At 41.1% G+C, this 21733-nt stretch overlaps 1 protein-coding gene across 1 annotated transcript in view; it reads left to right on the top strand.

Moving 5' to 3' along the window:
- Nucleotides 1-3135: 3135 nt before the first annotated feature.
- LOC136373310 (ovostatin-like) overlaps nucleotides 3136-21733 on the top strand; it is a 28888-nt gene continuing 10290 nt past the window's right edge. The window contains 25 exon segments of the mRNA XM_066338207.1: nucleotides 3136-3200; nucleotides 4722-4905; nucleotides 5570-5726; nucleotides 6649-6701; nucleotides 7169-7189; nucleotides 7948-8116; nucleotides 8890-8974; nucleotides 9650-9746; nucleotides 9748-9768; nucleotides 10374-10494; nucleotides 10722-10831; nucleotides 11636-11794; nucleotides 12550-12774; nucleotides 12987-13044; nucleotides 14056-14201; nucleotides 14586-14729; nucleotides 15303-15473; nucleotides 16050-16170; nucleotides 16994-17087; nucleotides 17744-17972; nucleotides 18179-18305; nucleotides 18912-19033; nucleotides 19689-19740; nucleotides 20063-20146; nucleotides 21084-21260. Coding sequence (XP_066194304.1) covers nucleotides 3136-3200; nucleotides 4722-4905; nucleotides 5570-5726; nucleotides 6649-6701; nucleotides 7169-7189; nucleotides 7948-8116; nucleotides 8890-8974; nucleotides 9650-9746; nucleotides 9748-9768; nucleotides 10374-10494; nucleotides 10722-10831; nucleotides 11636-11794; nucleotides 12550-12774; nucleotides 12987-13044; nucleotides 14056-14201; nucleotides 14586-14729; nucleotides 15303-15473; nucleotides 16050-16170; nucleotides 16994-17087; nucleotides 17744-17972; nucleotides 18179-18305; nucleotides 18912-19033; nucleotides 19689-19740; nucleotides 20063-20146; nucleotides 21084-21260 — 2992 coding nt within the window.

The raw sequence follows: 21733 nt of genomic DNA, 5'->3' as shown, positions 1-21733 counted from the left end.
TGTGCCCAGCTGGAAAGAGGAAAGAAGGCAAGTGTATTTGGTCCGATAAAATGGATTAGCAAATTCAACTTTATTTGAAAGAAAATTAAATTGTTAAAAAAGTGTTTTAAATTCAACTCCAATCATCACTTTGACTCATCTGTAGAAAGAATGGAGAGGGGGAAAGTATGTGTATATAAAATAGCTTAATAACAGAGAGCTAATGCAGTAACCTTCTGAAGTCTGGATGATGTGAGTTGAAGACATTGATTTTCTGCTGTCCAGAAGGCAGGTGACATCATTCTTCTTTGAAAATCAAACATGCATCTGTATTTGCATTGCTTTGGTTCTGAACTTGAAACTGTTCCTCATTTCACCTAACCAGACTGTGGTATCTAGTTACATCTTTCCTTATGCCAGTACAAAGTAGGTCCACAGACTGGTTTAAGATTTCCAGTCTCAAGGAATTTTCTGTGTGTCTTTCTCGTAGCTGCTGCTTAGTGTGAGATTCATTATCTGTAGATTTATCCTCTCTGGCTTATAGATTTATCCTCTCTGGATCCTAGTTTCTTAATCATAGAACTGAATTTTTTTTCTTTTTTCCTTCCTACCAAAGACATCTGGAATAGTTTCCTCTTTGCACTGGGATCTTAAGAATCATGTCTGTCTGGCTCTACTGATGTGTTCTTATGGCAACATTGCTTCAATGCAAAGAGGTCCTCTGGAATCAGTAATTACACTGAATTACTTCAATAGCTTGTTTCCAGAGAAACATGTGCTTTTTAATTGTTCTTGACATACTTTCTTCCAGGGTTTCAGTTTTTCAAACACTTTTTCTTTTCCATGTCTGCTTGTTAACAGGAGAGCCCTCTTACCATCCTGCTAAAGGTACACTGTACATAAATAAAGGATGAGCTTCTGGAACAATTTACACCAGGACCCTGGGGTGGTTTGCTATTCCCTCCTCCCTCCTTAATTCTTTTTGCCTGTCAGTTAGTACCTGTACTCTTAAAGTAAGAGATGGGATCTGAGGCACTTCAAAGCTGCAAATATCTATGACATACTGTTAACTGTCTTCTGACATCATTTCAACCAATGCATCAGCTTATTTCACGGTGTGACTGTCCTTGTTGCATACACACACTTGCCACTCAGCATTGTCACTGTAAGGCCATGTCATTCTGGGAAGTTTTGTGTCATATTTCTCACTAATAACATAGTGGGAATAGGGGCTCCCATAGCTCCAGCAGCATCTGAGGTAGTTTCCTCTGTGTCCCAGCTTGGTCATCGTAAAGGTTTTAGGAAAGATGAATGGGTAACCTGGTTAGGCATAGGTTGTTCTAAATGTCAGCTATGCTGATGGAAAGAATAATTTAATTTATTATTAAATTTATTATTTAATAATAAATAAGTGTGGCTGAATCATTAGCTAGAAGGTCGAAAGAACATATTTTACCACTAAAGCTGAAATTGGCAGAATCTGGCTTTTGACACGCACACATCAATTTCTACACCACATTACTGTAGTAGTCTTCATTTCCTCCTCATATTCTTCACCACTGAAATAATTTCATGCCCTCTCTGCATTGCTCAACACCTTTTTCCGTGCCCCCAGCTCCTTTTCATGTTCCTAATTGCTGCTGGAGTATACTCATCTTCCTATTCATCATCTGTTTGGTTGAGAAGACAAAGTAGAAAGGAAATTGACGGTTACCTCCCTGGGGCTGCAGTTACTGTTGCTGTTTGGCCTATCTTATTTTTCTTCAGGCTGGCTCTTTTTTCCATTTCCTCTGTAAGGGTGTGAATCCAATCCCCAACTGCTATGGATTATTTTGTTTCCTTGGTAGTATTATTAAGAGTATAGCCAACATGTCAAGGAAACTGGTTCTTCCCCTCTGTTCAGTGGTTGGGAGACCACAATGAAGTTCTAGATCCAGTACAAGAAGGGCATTGACAGACTGAAGAAAGGCCCAGGGAAGGTCACTGGGATGATCAGGGTCTGGGACAAACCTACAGAAGGAAAGAGTCTAATTTAATTCAGCCTGGAGAAACAGAGGCTATGTGGGGACATAATTTGAGTTTTCCACAATGTAAAGTGGGATTATAGAGAAGAAAGAGGCAGAATTTTTCCTGGAGGTGCACAGTGAAAGGGCACTAAAAAACAGACACAAGCTACAATTTGGGAAATTCTGATTTATGGAAAAGGAGTATTCATAGCATGGATGGTTGAGCATGGGAGCAGATGTCCAGAGATGATGTGGACTCTCCGTTCCTCCAGATACTCAAAACATGACTTCTTTTAAGGTAGCACAGCTTAAAATGAGAGATTTGATGCATAATGTCAGGAAGTTCATTTCTATCTATATTATTTTGTGATTCTATGTATTAATTATTCTGAAACTTCTTCTTAGATTTACTAAAATTCACTAACAGACTTGCAAGTCATTTGATGGGTGGGAGCAGGGATGAGGGGGGAAAAAGTAGACTGACAGACAGATGAGTGAACAAATGAAGTAATGTTACCAGATTCCTTTCCCTAGAAATATACTTGTCCTGACTGCTGGCAAAAATGGTAGACCACTTGCCAACACCATTTCTTGCCAAATGTTAGGGTCTGCAGTAAGAAATCCATATTACCATAATACTCCATATTAGGAGTTTTCTTTAGTGCCACTCTGAATGCAGCTATAGCTGCACTGGTATATTTTCACCCATCCTGGCTCCCATGCAGACATGAAAAAGCAGCGTGTTATGATTATTTCTGTTGTATGATATGTCTGCAGCACACCTTTGCAGAATAAGGAAATACTTAAGCAGCGGCAAATACAAGTTGAAACATTTAGGAAACTTTACCCAATGACACAGTAATCAAAGAGGTAAGCTTCAGTGAAACAATCATATAGACAGGAACCGGTTTGGCTTGCAATACATCACAGAGCTATGTGAAATATGAGAGCTTTCCAAAGCTGTTGCTTGGGAGCTCAAGGAGTGTGAGAACACAGTATTAAGGAAATTGAATGTATGCAAATTTTATGTAAATAACTTTGTTAGCCTGTGATTGACACTGTGGAGGAGGAGCACCTTTTCAGGCCAATTTAAAAACCAGGGACAGGCTGTCAGCTTGAGATCAGTCTCTCTACTTCTTCATGCACAGACATGTGGTCAAGCATTCTTCTCGGTATTCTGTCCTTGTACTGGTTTCCCATAGTGTCTTCTGAAACGTAAGTGGTCACACCTTCTTTGTCTTTATGATAACATATTTTATTGTATTTCCCACCAGCTTGTTTATTCTGGGACACTGTTATATAATAACAGGATATTTGAGACATAGATCCTTAAATGTGATGGCTTGGAAGTAGATGACATTGAAGGAGGGTTTGGAATGGTAGTCTCCATTATAAAACTGCTGTGAAATCTAGTGTGAATGACAGAAACCTGGAATTTGAGCAGCTGAGTGTGATGTGCTTGGGTAAAGTGGCAAGGAGACTCAGGACTAGACTAACAAGTAATACCAATAATTAGGACTGATATGCATCAGCAGCACAGAGAGAGCATGGTGTATGGGGAGGTGTTAGAGGCCAGACAGTGGCTGGGACTAAGACCATGCTGAATAGCAAACCCAGTACAATTAGTATTCCTATTAGCACTGTCAGTGTCCGTGGCTTTATACAGGTGATTTCAGCCACAGTATTCAAAAATATACAAACATTAGAGCTTAAACCCTCTTCTTAAAAATTCTAAAAGAAAACACTATGAAAGACAGCTTAGCTTCCTACAATACACTGTTAATTTTAATACTTTTAATTTTGATCTTTGAATTCAGGCAGTCTGAACCGGACAAGTGAAAATAAAAATAAAGGCAACAAGAGCTGGCAAAGCTGTGGGAGAAAAAAAAGGGAAAGGATCAGATTAGAAAGAAAAGATTATGTGATTCATGTTGTGCTACAAAACCAACTTGTGAATTCTGTAATACATTATTTGGAAAGAGTAGTTTGGGTAACAAATGGGTGGACAGCAACAGAATTTTAGACAAACATTGCAAATATGAAGGAATGTTTTTTAGAGGAGTACTCCAGGGAAGGAAGGCTGCCCTAATTATAGAGAGAAAAAGTATAAATAAAAAAGTTCAGTAGAAGAAAGAAACAAAGGAAACACAAGAAAGCATGGAAAGAGAAGGAAAGAGAATTGAGCTTGCAGATTAGATTGAGCATTCCCTGGAATTTTCTGCAAAATGGAAAAGCAAGATCACTTCTTGTGCATTAAGTGAATTGACTTATGTCAGTTCTTATCTGAGAGATATCCAGAGAATGAGAAATTTAACAATTGTCGCAACCCTAAACTAGTATTTTTGTCATTGAAGCTAAGTAATGCTCCTCCTTATGGTAGGCTGCAGAGGTTTAAGTACACACCTAGGTCATGGGAGGACAAACACAACTGTGCTTTAGCCACTTCAGTAATTGGAGTTGTGTATACACCTGGAATAAAGGTGCAATATCATGCTGGGAACAACACTGCATGGAATGATGCCAATCCTTCAGTTCAGAAAAAATTGTGAGGGGTTGAAAAGTTGGCATTTGTACTTTCTTAGCGTATTATTTAAAATCCATTGAAAGAAATTGAAATTGGTGTGAGCAAGCTTTGGATCATGTCTTCCTTCACACCTATGGCACTTCTGTGGTGTTTTCCTCTCCTGTTTGCTCTGACTTTCCTGCGTGGCTGAGCTTTCTGATCTGGTCTCACAGGCAGTATGTGCTGCTGGTCCCATCGGTTGTGCGGAGCAACGCTCCACAGACGGCCTGTGTGCAGTTACACAACCTCAGCGAGCCTCTGTCCCTGAGCGTTGTCCTGGAGTATGGCAGCATCCAAAAGACTCTCTTTGAGGAGCCCATGACAGAGAATGACTTCTTCAAGTGCAGCGAGTTCAAGGTATTTCCTCTTTTGAAACTCCTGAAGCGGGTGTAATAGCTGGAAATAATTCTGATTGCAACTCTCCTTGTCAGTGAGGAAAGGAAGACAAAGTGTTTCAAATAAGATAAACTGCTAGAAAGGCTGACAAAATAGGAAAAACAAACCCCAATGGATTGTAGAAGGGAGCTAAAGAAAGGCTTTCCATCTCCATTCACATAGTGAACAGAAAAAAAGCTTTGGATTGTCATGAAAGTTGCATGCTCCTTATGGATCTGTTAAAATACCAAGCAAAAGAACCCAGATGGGTTGCAGTTATTCCCTTTCCCATGACTCTGCAAGATCTGTACATACAAGAAAAAGAGTCCAATGGTTAGATCTTCCAGAATTCAGCAGAAGAAAACACGTCAGAATTAAAGGTATACGGCTGTGGCAACCTGCATGTAAGCAGGGAACTGTATAGGACAGAGCACAGCTTCAAGTCTTATTACCTGGTGACAGATTATGGGCCTTCCACAGCATAAATTCCCAGAAATTAACTCACTGACAAAGGTGGGGCTTCTTATGACTTTCCATAAGCTATTTATGGCTCAACTGACAGTATCCCACTCTAAAACCCTAGGCATCAGGGAGCCTCAGCATGTCTCATTTATCACTTTTCCTCTGGGGTTTTGTTCCTCTCCAGGTTCCTCCTGCTGCTTCTGATCCCGTGGCATTCATTTCCTTCTCAGCCAGAGGTGCCACTATGGACTTAGCTGAGAGAAGATCAGTGGCGATTCAGAATGTGGACGGTGCTGTCTTCGTCCAGACAGACAAACCCCTCTACAAGCCAGGACAAAAAGGTGGATGAAGGGTTTGAGTCAGCTAGAGAAGTGAGAAACTGAGGGCAAGGGTGTGTCAGGGATGACAGAAGCTTACTCTTGTGGAATAAAAATCTCATCTGAGTTTGGGATCATCAAAGTCAGTAAAAAATAGAACCAATTGACAACAGTGCAACAAAGTAGTAGAATTCATGTGCTTGTACTTAGTTAATTGCATTTACAGAATTTCAGGTTCTGTCAGGTTTACTTGAGAAGAGTCACCTAAAAAGTATCCTTAAAAATACAGAAAATAATAGGTTATGTTTGGAGCTAATAAAGTTAATATTAAAATGAAGTGAGCACCTCATTTCCAGTCAACAACTCTTTCTCCTTAACTGTTGATCTATTCCAAAGTACTGATTCCATCACAACATTTAAATGACAGTACTAGCTGTGGTGGAGTTAGCTATCTCTTTAGCATAATTATACTTCAATGCTGCACAGACTCTACATTTAGAAGAAAGACAAATCCTTCCTTCTCTATGATTTTTACACTGAACTGGTTTATAAAAACAGGTGTTTTTTTAGGAAATGCTCCAAAGAATAGAAGGATTTCAAGAAGGATTGAAGGCAGTAAATCGCATTTATTTCAGAGGTTGCTTTAGTCCAAGTGGGTAATAATTGAAGATATTTCAGCTGACATTTACTTTGGTTTTCTTTTTTCAATGGCTAAGGTAATCCTTTCATGTTCTCTCAGCACTCCTTAGTTTTCCAAAGAAGCCTGGGCAAAGCTTGTATTGAAAATGATTTATCATTGCTAATAAAATAAATGATCGAGGCATCTGCATGTGACACTTGGAGATCTGACACTTGGTACCAGGTTGCTGGGTGGACTAGACAGTCCTGGAGATTTCTTCCAACCTTGACAGTTCTGTAATTCTTTTTTATCCTGTGTCTTTTTCAGTGATGTTTCGTGTTGTCACTTTGGACAGCCAGTTCAGACCTGTTCAGGAGACGGTGAGTTATAGTCAGAACTTTTCAAGAGGCACCTCTTCACCGAGACTCTCTCACTTAGATATTGAATAAGAAGGGCCCAGAATAAGCTTCCTGATATTTTTTATATTTTGTATTTTGTATATTTGCTGTACCTTCTTACCTTCACACTCCATCATTTCCCTGCCTTTGTAGAGGGCAAGGCTCTGAAAGCACTTGTGGAAATATCTTACAGCACACAGATTTTGTGGTCCCAGATATGTAGAAAAACACTAGATGTTTTTGCAGAAAAGATAAATTCACAAACCGGTTATCCTCTTAAAATTATCTCTTTAATTACGGACAGGAGTTGTAAATTGTTTCCTTGGCCCAGTCTTCTCTATCCAGAAAAAACTGTTCACAGCTTTCCTTATGTTCTGTTGTTTATCAACCTCCACTGTTAGATTACAGTTCTGGTAATTTTTTTTCTCTCCCTTTATTTCCTCCTGCAGTATCCCAGAATCATCATTGAGGTAAGAGATACACCATGAAATTAAAGCAAAGGCTCCTTTGGAAAGACTATGCTTCATCATTTCCCATAGAGTCAACAGCTGAGGGAGACTCATCCAGAGCACACCTTTTAAAGCCAACGAATTTGAGGCTAAACAATGGCAATATCCTCTCTCAAGCATCAGCAGAAATCAGCAGAACTGGAGCCATTAGTCAGAGATGGCGTGGGGTTGCTGCTCTGCCTTTCACTGGAGTTCAAACAGAAGAGTTCTGTCCAGGCTTACCTTGGGAGGACTACAGCAGATAGCTGGTGAAACAGCCCCATTCTCATACACACAGGCATCAGAATAGTGACTTTCTGAAATGCCACTTTCTCATGGGGAGAGGCCAACAATGAATCACCTTCTACCACATTTCACATCACTACATCTCCAAGCACTTTCTGAGACAGGCCAGCATAACACTCCTGCTTTACAAAGGCAGTTGAGTCAGAAAGATTTATGCTGAGTGTCATAGATAGGCACCTGTGTCCCGGACGCAACCTGTGTCTCAATCAGGAACTGTTTCTGAATGATCTGAGCCCATCTGTCAGTGTAGCTAATTCCTAGTTAAACATAAACCAAGGTTTGTTAAATCCACAAGTGGAGATGGAAAGCAAGCACACGTCATCAGCCCCAAAGCACTCTGAGCCAGTGACACATTTCACCAATATGTCAGGAGAGAAGCCTTGAAAGAAGGCAAGAAATGGTGATAAAGGTTTTGCTGCAACTCTTTCTTCCAGGATCCAGAACAAAACAAGATCTTCCAGTGGCTGGATGTGACATCAAAGCGTGGAATTGTCCAGCTCTCCTTTCCACTAATCCTAGAGCCTATTCTGGGGTCCTACCAAATTACTGTGGAGACCAAGTCAGGTGAAAAAGAGTACCAGTCCTTCAGAGTGGAGGAATATGGTAAGCAAAGGCTCACAAACTACCCTGTGCTAGCAGTGAGGCTCTGCCTAAGTCAGATGAAAGCTACTAGTGCGGAGTTTAAATCCTTTGAATTCTCTGCATCATGCCTGGAAAAGAAAGACGTGGAGAGAGCTGGGTGGACTGTTGCAGGAGAAACAGGCCTTTCCCAGCTATGTTGTCATTATTGCTGGTGGTCTGGAATAAAAGATAAGTTGAAGAGAGTAATCTATTTCATGTTATTATTTCACTCAATCTGTTGTCCTTCTCCTTCACTGCAATTGGATTGCATAATAATTTTTGTTCTCCAGGGTTTAACCAGTTTGAGACATTGGCATTACTCATTTTTCTTTAAGGAAAGAGATTAAAGTGATTTATCATGGGTTTTGCTGTGACTGTTATAGTTATTAGTAGGATTATTATTTAATTTTAAAGAAGTTACTCATCTTACCACTGAAGGTTATTTTTTTTCTTTTGTAATATATTACAGCCAGTTCTTAGTTAGGTTTTTCTTTTATCCATTTCCACTCTCTTGTTGGTGAAAATATCTTTGCCAACTGGCTTTTTTTTGTTTTGTTTTGTTTTTTGTTTTTGTTTGTTTGTTTGTTTTGTTGTTGTTGTTGGGTTTTTTGCCCTTTTGTTTGTTTGTTTGTTTGTTTTTTGTGGGTTTTTTGGTTTTTTTGGGGTTTTTTTGCTGTCTTACACACACACACACCCTCCTGTGTATGGTGTGCAATTGCAATTGCTGATCAGTCATATTCACATTACATTCTCAGTGCTGCCAAAATTTGAAGTGACAACCACTGGGCCAAAGACGATTTCTTTCTTTGATGAAGAAGTCAGGGTGAAGGTTTGTGCTTCGTAAGTATCAGAGCTGAAGACAACACAATTGTGCACATCAAATGGTACAGGCATTGGATGGTGTGCTGTGCTGGGAAGCAGAGATCCTGCTGTTGATTCAGAATGTGGCTTAGGGTAATTCCTTCAGCTTTTCATTCCTTCAGTGATTTTCATTATATTCTCCTTCTACATAGCAGAATTAATACTGGTAGAGTTTGTGTCCAAACCAAGCACTTCCTACTTGCTAGCTGCTGTGTTTTATTATTACATAAAATGAGAGTCTATCATTAAAATTGCTGGCTGTGATGCTGCCCAAATGCAGCGTGCCAGGAGTTAAAAGGGTGAATAGGGTCCTTCTGAAATATGTTCTGCCTTGTGTAAGGTATTCATGAGAAAAAGCTGCAGGGAATGATATCCTGAGTCCAGCACCGCTTTCCAACTTCAGACCTTAAAGACTGACTGCACCAAAACCATGGTGAAGCAGGGGTTTTCCAACAAAATGGCAGAAACAGCCTAAAAATAGTAGAAGGGAATTCTACTAGGGCTGGCTGATTCCCAGCTGCTCTTCTGTCTGTGCTCTGGGTACTGCAGAGGGATTTAGAGCCTGTGGAGGGATTTAGAGTCTGCATTGCTCTACAACTTCTGCAGGTCTCATGTTAAATCCATATGATTGAATTCTCATGTTTCTTCCTCTAGGTATACTTATGGCCAGCCAGTGCAAGGGAATGCCCAAATTAATGTGTGTCAACAGAGATTTTATAGTCCACTGTGTAAACAAAACTGGAAAAAAAACCTGTGAAGCTGTCACTGGACTGGTATGATACATAACAAGTCCTTTCTTCCCTGTCAGTTTTACTACCCAACATGTAGCATAGTATTCAGTGGCCTCATTAATTTCCAAGGGAGCACCAGAGAGACAATCTCAGTGGTATGGTTTTTGTCACTATCTCACAGACAGTGTGAAAAACCTCACTGAAAGATTGGTTTTTTCCCTCAGAAAGAATCAGTAGGAAGGAGGGAAGCTTATGAAACTGCAAATTTGTAATAATTTCTGAAACACTGGGGCTCTGCTCTTACCAAATCTAATCAGCAGATCTCTGCTGAGAGTCTTTGAGAACACTTAATATTAACGAATGATTCATTTGTCCACTAGCTCAGACTCAAGGTGGTCACAGGGCACAAGGGTCATGCATGATGGGTTTAAGAAGGAGCATGAGCATAGAGAAGGTTAGAGGGGATAAAGAGAGAAGTTTCCAGGTGCTAGAGTAAATTATATTGAAACAGTCATCTGGGATGGGAGCAGGGGAGCAAGAAAGGTAAGGTAGGCAGGGATGTCTTCAGAGACTCACTAATACATAATGAGGAGCAATTTTGCAAACCTTGAGAAAAACGGGGTTTCCCCTTTGTGCTACTATTTCAGCTGGGAAAGGATGGCTGCCTCAACACCGTCATCCCCATCAAAAAATTCCAGCTGTACCGCAGCTATGCCATGATGTATGCCAGCCTCAAAGTAGAAAGCACCGTCACTGAAAATGGGACAGGTAACACCAAGGGGATGTTGGGAGTTACTGATTAAAGCTAATTCATGGATCTTCCTGAGAGGAATCCCCTGGATCAATGTCTGTGTGGCAAACAGGCAGCAATTATGGTTTCTTTGTGTAGCTCTCCCTCCAGAGCATCACCACTCCATACAGCTTTTCAAAAGGAACAGCTTTCTGCCTGTGTTTGATTTCTGTTTCCTCTCCTTTGTACTGGGTGTGTCTCACAGGTATCCAGATGAAGGCCTATGACTATGTTTCAGTCAACCGAGAAAACGACCGAGTGATGTTCAGGAATATGGATTCCTATTACAAGAGAGGAATTCCTTATCATGGTGAGGTAGGTACATGAGAGGATACATTTAGACCCAAATTCCCTCAGGTCCAGCATGATGATCTCCTTGTTGTCCCATTTATGGCTGTCGCCTGAATGTGCTGTCTGTTTCCCATGATAATGCTGCATATTGTATCACACCTGGCTAGTCAGGGTCTCTTTTCTGCCATAGTCAGAGGATGCCTAAAAAGTGAGTAAGTAGAAGGTCATATGAGTGGGTAAGAGGAGTCTTCAAGAAAATTCTTCAGGAATGGTTACGCCTAAAGTAAAGGTAGACTTCACCCTGTGTTGCATCACGCAATCCCAGAGATGTTTACTTGTATCAGTATAGATGTTGGAGCACATTCCTACTTCTTAGCAATCTACACATGCAGGATAAACCAGGCACAAAAAGGGCAATGACCTGTGCAGTGTCATCCTGAGAGGCAGTGGAGACTGTGGGTGTGCACAGATGTGTAGGAGTTGAAAGGTGCTACTGAGCTTTACAGATTGCCTGTGGCCATAAAGGCATCTGGTTGTTTTGGGTGTGTTAATCAATGTTCTTCAATGAATATTTCTCCTCCCTTTGTGACACATAATTTATTCTGCACTGATGGGAATTTCCCACTGATGGGAATTTTCCTGTCATAGAACTCCCTCTCCCTCAAAATACTGAGGAGCATTTGCCTCTTCGGTACATTTCACCCTTGATTTCTACTCCCTGCAACATCCCTCAGTGCTTAAGTGAGCATTCTCTAGTGAACAGAGATTTTCTTTTGTTGTTGTTGTTTGGGTATTTTTGTGAATCCCTTGGGTATTCGTTGTGTTCAGGTCACTGTGACAGGTGTGGATGGTGAGCCCATTGCCAACAGCCCTGTCCTGCTGGAGCTCAATGGAGATTATCTGGCCAACTATACCACCGACAAAAATGGCACTGCTACTTTTTCCATTGACACATCCAACTTCTTCGATCCCAGTTTTACGCTGACAGTAAGTAAACACAGGCTGCAGTCTAATTCATTAATGAATACTTCATGGGAGAGAGGGTTTGGAAGGAATACCTGCAAACTCTGTGAAACTCATATGAGCGAGCACCAGTGCCTGAGAAGAGGCACACTGCACTCCAGCTGTGGTTTTGGGTTGTAGTGATCTTCAGTCCCTCCCTGCTTTTCCCTCCTCTTTTGAAACTCTTTCTACATTCATCTTCCTTCTCTCTATTCTGTGTGTGAGAGGAACTTCCTCAGAGACAGCACTGCCTTCCCCATCTAGCCTTGGTGCATGCCAGCAACTTTCACTGCTGCTGACTGCTTCCCTGCATTTGTGCTGGCACAAACTCATGCCTGTTATCATCACATGGTCTTCTAAAATTGTCATGCCTTTGTCCTGGTGTGATGGAAAGAGATGAGAAAAAATGCCATTCTAATTTCAAACAATGCCATTCTAATTCAGTGTAAATCCCAGCAGTTTATGCAACTGGTCCCAAGCCTGGAAAAAAACTGAAATAACCTCCCTATTGCAATGTGCCACAGGCATTTGGATGCCCAATTGTGTCCAGAAAGCCACTCACTCTGCATTGGTGAGAAACAAACTTTTCACACCAGTTCTTGCTCATGGCTTTAACAGCCTCACAAAATCAGTTTCCCAACAGAATATTTTACAGAAAAGATGCCTTTGCCTCTCATCTGCCTTGCATTTTCTTTTTTTCCATACTGTTAATTCCACATGTATGGTTTTCTGTGCCATAGGTCAAACAGGCACCAGATGAATGTGAAGACTTTATCTGGGGGGTTGATAATGAGCCCAAAGACTCATTCCTCATCCGGCGTTTCTACTCACGGACCAACAGCTTTCTGAAAATTGAGCCAGTGACAGAGGAGCTCAGCTGTGGCCAGCAGAGAACCATCAATGTTCACTATGTCCTGAACAGAGAAGGTTACAGCAATGCCACACACACAAACTTCTACTATGTAGTAAGTCCTGATGTTACTCCTAAAACACCTTTTTTTCACCTTCTCTCAAGTATTCCATAAGGCAGAAATCTCTCAATCTGACAGTGGTTATGGATCATGGTTCAACCTGATGGCCTTCAAGGCTTCTCAGAACAATACTCAAAATCAATGATTTCATGGTGGAAGGGAGAAGGTGCTTTTGATCTCCTTTCATGAGATTTTTCTATGCCCAGGTGATGACACAAGGAAAAATTACTCTCAGTGGCAAGAAGCAAGTCAGCATTTCTGGTGGTAAGTTCCACACCATAATACTACTCGTACTTCAGAGCATAGTAAGTTTTGCAAGTGATGAAAGCAAAGAACTGTGGCTAAATCAGGCACTAGTTCCTAAAGCCCATGACCCGTTACTGCTCACAGGATCATTTTATTTTGCTGCAGTATCTAGCCATATTATAATCAATTTTATCTTGTTAATACAAAGACATTTTGTCATGATCAAACACATGGAATGGAACGTTCATCTGTTTTATTATATCATTTTATAATGCCAAGGAGTATTTATGGTCTCACAGTTATTGTGTGACATCCTAGTCTTCACCAACTAGAATAATAAAACGTTTTAAAGTTTGGAATAATAGTTGTCCCATTTGAAAGGGATATTTAGCAGTCAACTCTTGAAATTCATTGCCCTTTCAGAAGTCTCCAAATAGCCACAAATGACAGTAATCCTGACCTTCATTCTTTCATTGTTAAAATAACTTTCCTTGCAGAATCTGATCTATTTGCAGGCTTCAGGAGGTGGCTTAAGTAAGCCTCTCTCCATATATAGGACTTGTTTCATATTTACCATCTTTGGTCATAAGCTTAATTCCCTGTCCATGCACTTGTAGTTTACATCCATGTAGAGAAGAATTTCATATTCCTTAGTGTTAAGAGAACTCTCCTTTAACTCAGGATACTGCTCTGTCTCCTCTGGTGTAGGAGGTTCTAGTTTTGAGACCCAAAGGCAACGTTATGCTCTTCTCATGGCAATTGTGTACAGATTTCCATGTTTAACTTCTTCCCAGCATAGACCTCTCTCTGTAAAGCACCCTGGTCTGAGCATCCTCCAATTTGTATCTGCTATCTTACTGATGGGAGCTGTTCCTCAGCCTCTGAGAGATGAATCCTCCAATATCCAATTCCCTGGGTTTTAAAGGTGCATGCAGGTTATGAATAAATACATGGTCCTTCCACCGAAGCTGAGGTTTGTCTAAGCTCTTTTGCTAGCTTGTCCTTCCCTGATCCATCTTCCTTCCACAGCTTCCAGAGGTACATTCTCCATCACACTGACTGTCACCGAGAAGCTTGCCCCCAGTGCCAGATTGCTGGTCTACACAGTGCATCCTCATGGAGAGTTAGTGGCTGACAGCTCCAGGATACACAGTGACATATGCTTCAAAAACAAGGTGGAAACCTTTGCTTTCTTATTAAGGGATATATCAAGGTTTGCTGAAAAATGGTCAGGATATTATCTAATCAAGAGCCCTGCACTGGGAATGGCATTTACGAATAGAAAAGGTGCAGGTATGTGTGGGGTCATGAGAAGACGTCCCTGGAATTGGCACATTATGGTCAGGCTCAGACAAAAGTCCCGGCACAGTGGAGAGAGAAGGGAGGCTGGGGCGGGGGGTTATGTGAATTTTTACAAACGTATCCAGAAGAGACATCTAGCGGTAGGAGCTTTGTCCGACAGAGAATAGCGAGTGCCGAAGAAAGGGGAGATTCAGATCCCTGCGCCAGTCCGATTCACTTAATTTCAATGGGGTTGTCTTGCGTCTGCTAATTTCCAGGTCCAGCTGAAGTTCTCTGAGGAGCAGGGTTTCCCGGGCTCTAAAGTTGGACTCCACCTGGAAGCTGCAGCCAACTCCCACTGTGCCCTCCGAGCAATTCAGAGCGTCCTCCTTCGGTCTGGGCAAGAGTTATCTGCCGAGAGTGTAAGCCACATCCCCAGCCCTGTGTTCTTTTGAGCTAGGAACAGCCCAGTTCCCACCCGTGGTGTCTCTGCTGCTGACGGTATTTTTATTTTTCCTTTGGAAACAGACATCTGTGGTTAAAGGAAGGTCTAAGCAGTTGTACACTTTGAAGACAGAAACTGATAGTGCAACATTGCTTTTGGGAAGCATGGCAGTGTAACATATATCCCATCAATATGCCTTATGTAAACCCTTGAGAGCATATTTCCTCACTGTGGAGTGATTATGTCGAAATTGCATTTTTACAGCTCACATAGGCCTTGGGCACAGAACAAAAGCTGTAGATGACAGCTGTGTGATACATGGAGTGTATCTCCATGCTTTCTGTTCAAGTTCACCACAAAACCATTGCAGCTCAGACAGAGGAGGGTACAGTTCCGTCCAAATTGCTTATTCATCTCTAGTTTGGCATCACTAGTTAAGCCCAACAAAGTCTACAAGATTGCTCAGGGACGACCATAAGCTTTGAATATCTGTGATTTTGCATCTTCCTGAGACCTTCCTTGTGCTTACACTAATCATTCTCACCTCCAGGTATACTACCAGCTTGGGCAGGGTGATTTATATGGCTATTACTACAATGGGCTCAACCTGGAAGATAACACGCCCCAGCGGTGTATCCCATCCAAAACCATATTTTCTGATGGCTTATACTTTGAACCTGTGAATGTCAGTCGCGATGGAGATGTCTACAGGATTTTCAGGGTATGTGGTCTGTGTGGGAGGCTCTTTAAGTGGTAGGGATTCCAGAAGAATTCATCTGCATTAGCATTCAGCTTTCTCAGGTTCTTACTGCTGAGAGAAAGCAGCTGATGCCTGAAGCTGCCTAAAGCCTCTGATCACCCAATTTCTGCCTTTTTTCCTCATCACTTATTTAGGAGGTCTGAAAATCACTGCTAGAAAGTCACTGGGTTGCTGCCCATGGTTCAGTAGACATTTCCAAAGCAGCACCATGGCCTTGGCTCATGACTCCAGGCATTTCTTGTAAAGATCTGTGTCTGTGATACAGGCCACTTGGTCCCTAATACACTGCACTCCACTGCCCACTGGCCCTGTGCCCTAAGACATGAGGCCAACATCGCACTCACCATCACTGCTATTTGCAGAACACAAGGTGTCACTGCTCCATAAGAAATACACACAGCTTGGTGAGGTGGAGCTGAGGCATTCGAGGCTGAAAAAGTGGGATGAGAGAGGGGAGAGATGAGGAATAATAATTAGTGATATGCACTGGCAGCTAGTGAATGCCCTGTGTGATTTGATGGATTTTTTCACATTTAGGATATGGGTCTGAAAGTGTTCACCAACTCTGTGCTACGGAAGCCAGTTCTGTGCAATGAAGAGAGATCAGATATGGAAAATCACCCTCCTCACTATTATGGTGCCGATCTCAACGCCTCAGGTAAAAAAAGTTCATTTTGTATCTCCAGTCGCATTCTACCTGGCCTTTAAAACTGATACTTGTATAAAATAACAGCCAGTATATTGTGTGTGTGTGGTGGGGGGCAGGGGTTAGGGAAATATACCTGTGAGTCCCAGTTTACATCCTATAATCTCCTTCTGGCAGTCCCTGCAGTAGAATCAATTTTGTTTCAGGTGCAGATGCATATAGAAAAGACAAGTGTAGTGATTTGAAAATAAAACAAGTGAGAGGTTCCAAGTCAGAATTACAATTTAATGAGAAGAAAAGGGGAGAAAGGTAAAATAAAATAAGTGCAATAATACAAAAGACCACTGACTTTGAAGTTAGTCCTACTTCAGGAAGTTGGACTAGACAATTACAGGGGTTGCTCCCGACCTAGATTTTTTTTTCAACGATTCTGTGAGTCTAAGTCATTGTAAAGCATTTACAAGCTTTGATGACAATACTGGCTGCTGGTGCCCATTTGCAAATCAGAGAGAGCTGGCTGTAGAGGATGGGTAACAGAATTTTCTAACTCAACGACAAGAACTTTGAGTATGAAATGAAGTGAAATGTCTTGTAAAATTGCTAATATCTCCAGTATTTTCCCATGGGAAAAGAGAATAGATTAGAAATTGTTTCTTCGCATAGTCCCCTATCTCTTGGAATTTTCCCTGTTATATGGGGGAATGGGAAATAAAAAAAAATGCTCAAACGTGATACTTAGTGTTCATTTGTGGTGGTGAAGCATATCTGGCAGAAGTTCAGATTCTTCTCACATGATGTCTCTAACACTATCCTTTAATCGTACCCTCACTTCTAGATGAGTTACGGATTCTTGGTGGGAGTGCTGGTGGTTTCAGCAGTGTTCGGAAATACTTCCCCGAGACCTGGATTTGGGAACTGGTTAACACTGAGTAAGTATGTTTATTTTCACTTCATTCTTCCTTTTTTAGTTGATTCATTCAGCTAAAATGGACTCTGGGAAGGAACCATGGAACATATATTTGCTTTGTAGATGTGGGTCTACTTTTCCCATCTTGATCAATGACAATTGCAGACAAATATTCCATGCCCTGTTTCCTGTCTTTCTGATGGGAAGAAATAAATAGGGGCTAAGAGTGAAATAAAAGTATTTTAAGGAGAGAGAAGGAGCTTTTTATTTTTCATCCAATTTTTAATTCAGCAGCAGAAACTCAGTTTATTTTATTTTCTTTCAGGCTGTCATAGTATCTACAGTGAGAATATTTCCAACTTAACCATGCCTTCAGAAGTTGTTCTAGAACATTACTCTAAGTTTATTGATTCTAATCTGTGCGGTTGGGCATTCTGGTTTTTCAGCAACTGGTACTTCTAAATCTAAAAAGTTGAATGTTTGAGTGCTTAAACTTGTAGTTTAACCAGCACCTTTCTCTTTATTTCAACATTATAACCTTTCTTAATATATGGAAAAGTATCTTGTAGAAAGTGAGATGAAAACAGAAGTTCTAACTCAAGCAGAAAGCCTATTCAATAACTTGTCTTTAAAAATTCCAAAGATCATTTCTCATTCTGTGTTTTTTATTCCCTTCAGCTCCAGAGGAGAGGTTGATGTCTCTTACACCATTCCTGACACCATCACAGAATGGAAAGCCAGCGCTTTCTGTGTGCATGATGATGTTGGCTTTGGCATTTCCCCACCTGCTTCCCTGAAAGCATTCCAACCATTCTTTGTGGACCTCACCCGGCCATACTCTATCACTCGAGGGGAAAAGTTTAATTTAATAGCCAATGTCTTCAACTACCTCAACAAGTGTGTGCAGGTATACCAAGTTCCCTTTCACTTCCTATGTGATTTACTTGTTTCCCAGAGATCTTTTTGCTCTTGAAGGAGGAACCTCAGGAGAGGGTGTGGGTACAGTGCTGTGCAAAATACAATAAATACTGAGTAATTCAGCAGCCTCCTTTTCTCTGATTTTGAGGCCATTCTCTTTCATTTGTAATCTTGCTCCTTCTTCCCTTGTCTCAGATCAGTGCCACACTGGCACAGTCAAGCGACTATGAGGCAGAGATCCTTTCATCAGGGGGCAACACAGCGACGGTGTGTGCCAATGAAAGAAAAACATTTATTTGGGCTGTTAGCCCCCAAAAACTGGGTAAGTTTGTCTTTTTACCACTTTGATTTCATCTTTCTACTCTCACCTTTTAGGGCAGCATCAATAAATCCCAAGTAGGCATTTCTGGACAGCTCCATTAATTACTAATAATTTTGTTCATAATTTTGGACTGGATTCTCAATGGGCAATAAAGACACTGTTCCTTCCCAGTTTTATAGCTGTTAATCTGCACTGCCTTCATGTCCGCGTTGTCTTTTTTTAAAAGCAGCTGTAATTACTTGCATGTGTAAGTGCTCCAAAAGTTGAAGTATAAATATAGGCAGAAGACCTGTAATTAAATTATTGCAACACTGCCCTAGGCCAGAGAAAATTCAGTACAAGGCTAAGAAGCGGTGGAAATTGGTACTGAATGTCCATTTTCTTGCCAGAATGATGCCTCTTTCATTCCTCATACCAGGGCCCCAGGCAACCACTCCTTTCCATTAACAGATATAGAATCTTGGTGAAATTTGGTTTTACTGAGCTGTCTTTAGAGGAAACACATTTCTCAGCAGTTCATCAGCCTCGAAGAGGCAGTCAAAACTAGGGGTAGCTGTAGACATTGAAGATAACTTCATTTTCTTGGGCTGTTGGGTGGCTTTCCAGGTGAAGTGAAATTTATGATTACTGCTGAGGCCAAAGTGAACACCAGAGGTACTGGAAACATCACATTTCCAGAAGAGGAGACCATTTACAGCGACACTTTGTTTCAAACCCTACTTGTTGAGGTACAGTAGGAAATCTGCAGATGCTCTCTGCCTCATGGAAACTGGAATTCCTGTGGCTGAGGGTTAGAAACAATTAGGAAGAAGGGAGGGAGGGAGAGATTGAGGGATTGTGGTACAGTGAGGAGGAAGTACACTACTTGTGCACAGTAGGCTTCTCCATATCAGAATAAGAGTGAGAGTTGTGGTGGTCACAGTATCCACTGTTCTTCTCCCACTGTCTCCTCCTTGGGACCATGATCATGTGTCCTGACAGCCAATGTTGCCAGAAGGGAAAAGATTCCATACCTTACTTTTAAGCACCTTTAGAATGTGACTCAAATACTAGAGAGGAGGGAGGAGGGAAGCTATGAAAGGAAAAGGGTTAATCTTGAGCATCATAAAGCAACAGCTAAATAGGATTAATTGGACAGAGTCCCTCTCAGAGGCTAGACATACCTATTTTTAAACTGCTCTTTGAGTAGGAAGGTGCTCTGGAAAGGACTGGTAATAGAGGAAGCCATGCATCAAGAGGTGTTCTAGTGGAGCTAGGGTAGGACTGGGTATGAGAAGTGCATGGTCTAGATAGCCATATTCTCATACTGTCTTACACTGCTAAATGTCATGGTCTCATGGTGATCTGCATTTTTCTTTCTCTCACTTCACTGCAATCAAACAGCCTGAAGGTATTAAAAAGGAGTTGACTCAGAGCTCCCTCATCTGTGCAAAAGGTAAGGCAAATTCATTCCTTCCTTCCTTCATTCATTCATTCATTCCAGGGAGTAAGGGGGAAATAATTCACTGTCTTGTAGATCTTGTCCTTCAAAACCAGAGACCCTTCCAGAGGAGGAAAGAGATATTCAGGGTGTCCTAGGGTGACTAGGATGCAGGTCAGGGTGCTAGGCTAAAATTCAGGATTTTCAGATAATTTTGGGTCATTGGACAAGTCTCTGTGGTATTTTCCTTACCCAGACTGAAGACTATAGCAGCCAAGACTTTTATTAAAAAAAAACCATAATTGTAACAATTCTTCTTTTCATATTTTCTCATCAGGCAAAAAGATTTCTGAACAAGTGTCTCTCAGCTTGCCAAGAAACCTAGTGCAGGGATCAGCCAGAGCTTATTTTTCTGTCATTGGTAAGTTTAATACTTAGACTAAATGCAAAATGGTATTTCTCTTGTGCTGTACCAAGTGCCATCATGTATACACACACAAACCTTATGTGAAGTTGAAGTAATTATTCCTGATTTTAGGAGGTAAGATTTCTACTTTGGAAAATGGCAGTGAGAGGCAAAATTTGCTCACAATTCACAATTATCAAGTGAGGACAAAACGGTCCAATAATTTCCATTTATATTGCATTTCAGATTATACTGCCTTAACATATCCAATTCAGTGCAGTAAAACAGCCAATTCAGATGAAAAGCAGCATAAGACAGACTTCTTTGAAAAAAATTACCTTAATTTCTTGGAAAGAAATCTTCAGAACTTTGTTGATTGCATAATTTCAAATCTACCATTTTGCATAATGAAAATAATTTGTAAGTCAGTAAGTTCCCACAGAATAAAAGTTTCAGGTCCCAGTTGACTCTATTAATCTGAAAGTCATTATTATAAGATTTGAGGGTTCTCTTCAGTGAAAATTTTTTGAGGTTCTGAACTCAGATTGTTTTCTAAACACAGTTGGTTTGGGTGCTGTGCAATTACAGCCTCTGCAGCCTGTCAGCATCGTAACCCACACAACATTTTCACATGTACGTGCAAAAACAGGAAGCAGGTTGTAAAGGGCAGGGAAATCTAACCCTTCCAAGGATTCATAGCTGTTTCTCAGAAGCCATGCCAGCCAGTATTGGTGCTCATTTTTTTCTCTCAGATTCTCAGTTTCCAGATAAGAAATGAAAAATGGGAACAGTTCAGCACTTTTCTTCTAAGATGTGTCTTTGGTTACTATGATTACTCTATATGAGTCATTGCCCTTGGGTTCATAATAAGAAAGTATAGACCAATGTATAATGCTGTGTAATAAAAACCTGTCTGAACTTGAGCTGACTTCACACATTTTTCACTCTTCAGGAGACATTTTGGGTACAGCCCTGCGGAACTTAGATAACCTCCTCCATATGCCTTATGGCTGTGGAGAACAGAACATGGCCTTGTTCACACCCAACATCTACACCCTGGATTATCTGAATAAGACTGGGCAGCTGACTGAAGAGATTAGAGTCAGGGGTACTGGCTATTTATCCACAGGTAAGAGGTTTTCAGATACTTCCATCTTCTTCCCCAGGGTAATGGTCACAGGACCAAGCCTGACAGAGTTTAAGCAGCTTTTGGACAATGCTGTCAGGCAGATGGTGTGATTTTTGGGGTTCTTTGCATGGTTAGGCGGTGGAATTGACCACTGTTGGTCTCTTCCAACTCAGAATAAGCTGAGATTCTGTGATTTAGTATTGTGATTGTTTGCCTTGAACTCTTCAGCTCTACATGGTGAGCACTGATCTCGGAATTCCAGTACCACAATAACTGCAGAGTAGCAGGTAATGAGAGCACTCCAAAAGCAGCATGTCATTCTTCCAGGAGCAAAAGCAGCTGGAATTCAGAGTGGTTGGCATTATTCACCAGATACTGATATATTAACTGATACTACATCCAAAAGTCTTACTGCTTCAGTTGAAAAAACAGCAGAAATAATCCTTTTCTGTGTTTAGAAAATGTGTCATATT

Source organism: Sylvia atricapilla, chromosome 2 (assembly GCF_009819655.1).
Source record: "Sylvia atricapilla isolate bSylAtr1 chromosome 2, bSylAtr1.pri, whole genome shotgun sequence".
Taxonomy (NCBI): domain Eukaryota; kingdom Metazoa; phylum Chordata; class Aves; order Passeriformes; family Sylviidae; genus Sylvia; species Sylvia atricapilla.
The sequence above is the reverse complement of the archived record's forward strand: the minus strand, read 5'-3'. Positions and strand labels throughout refer to the sequence as shown.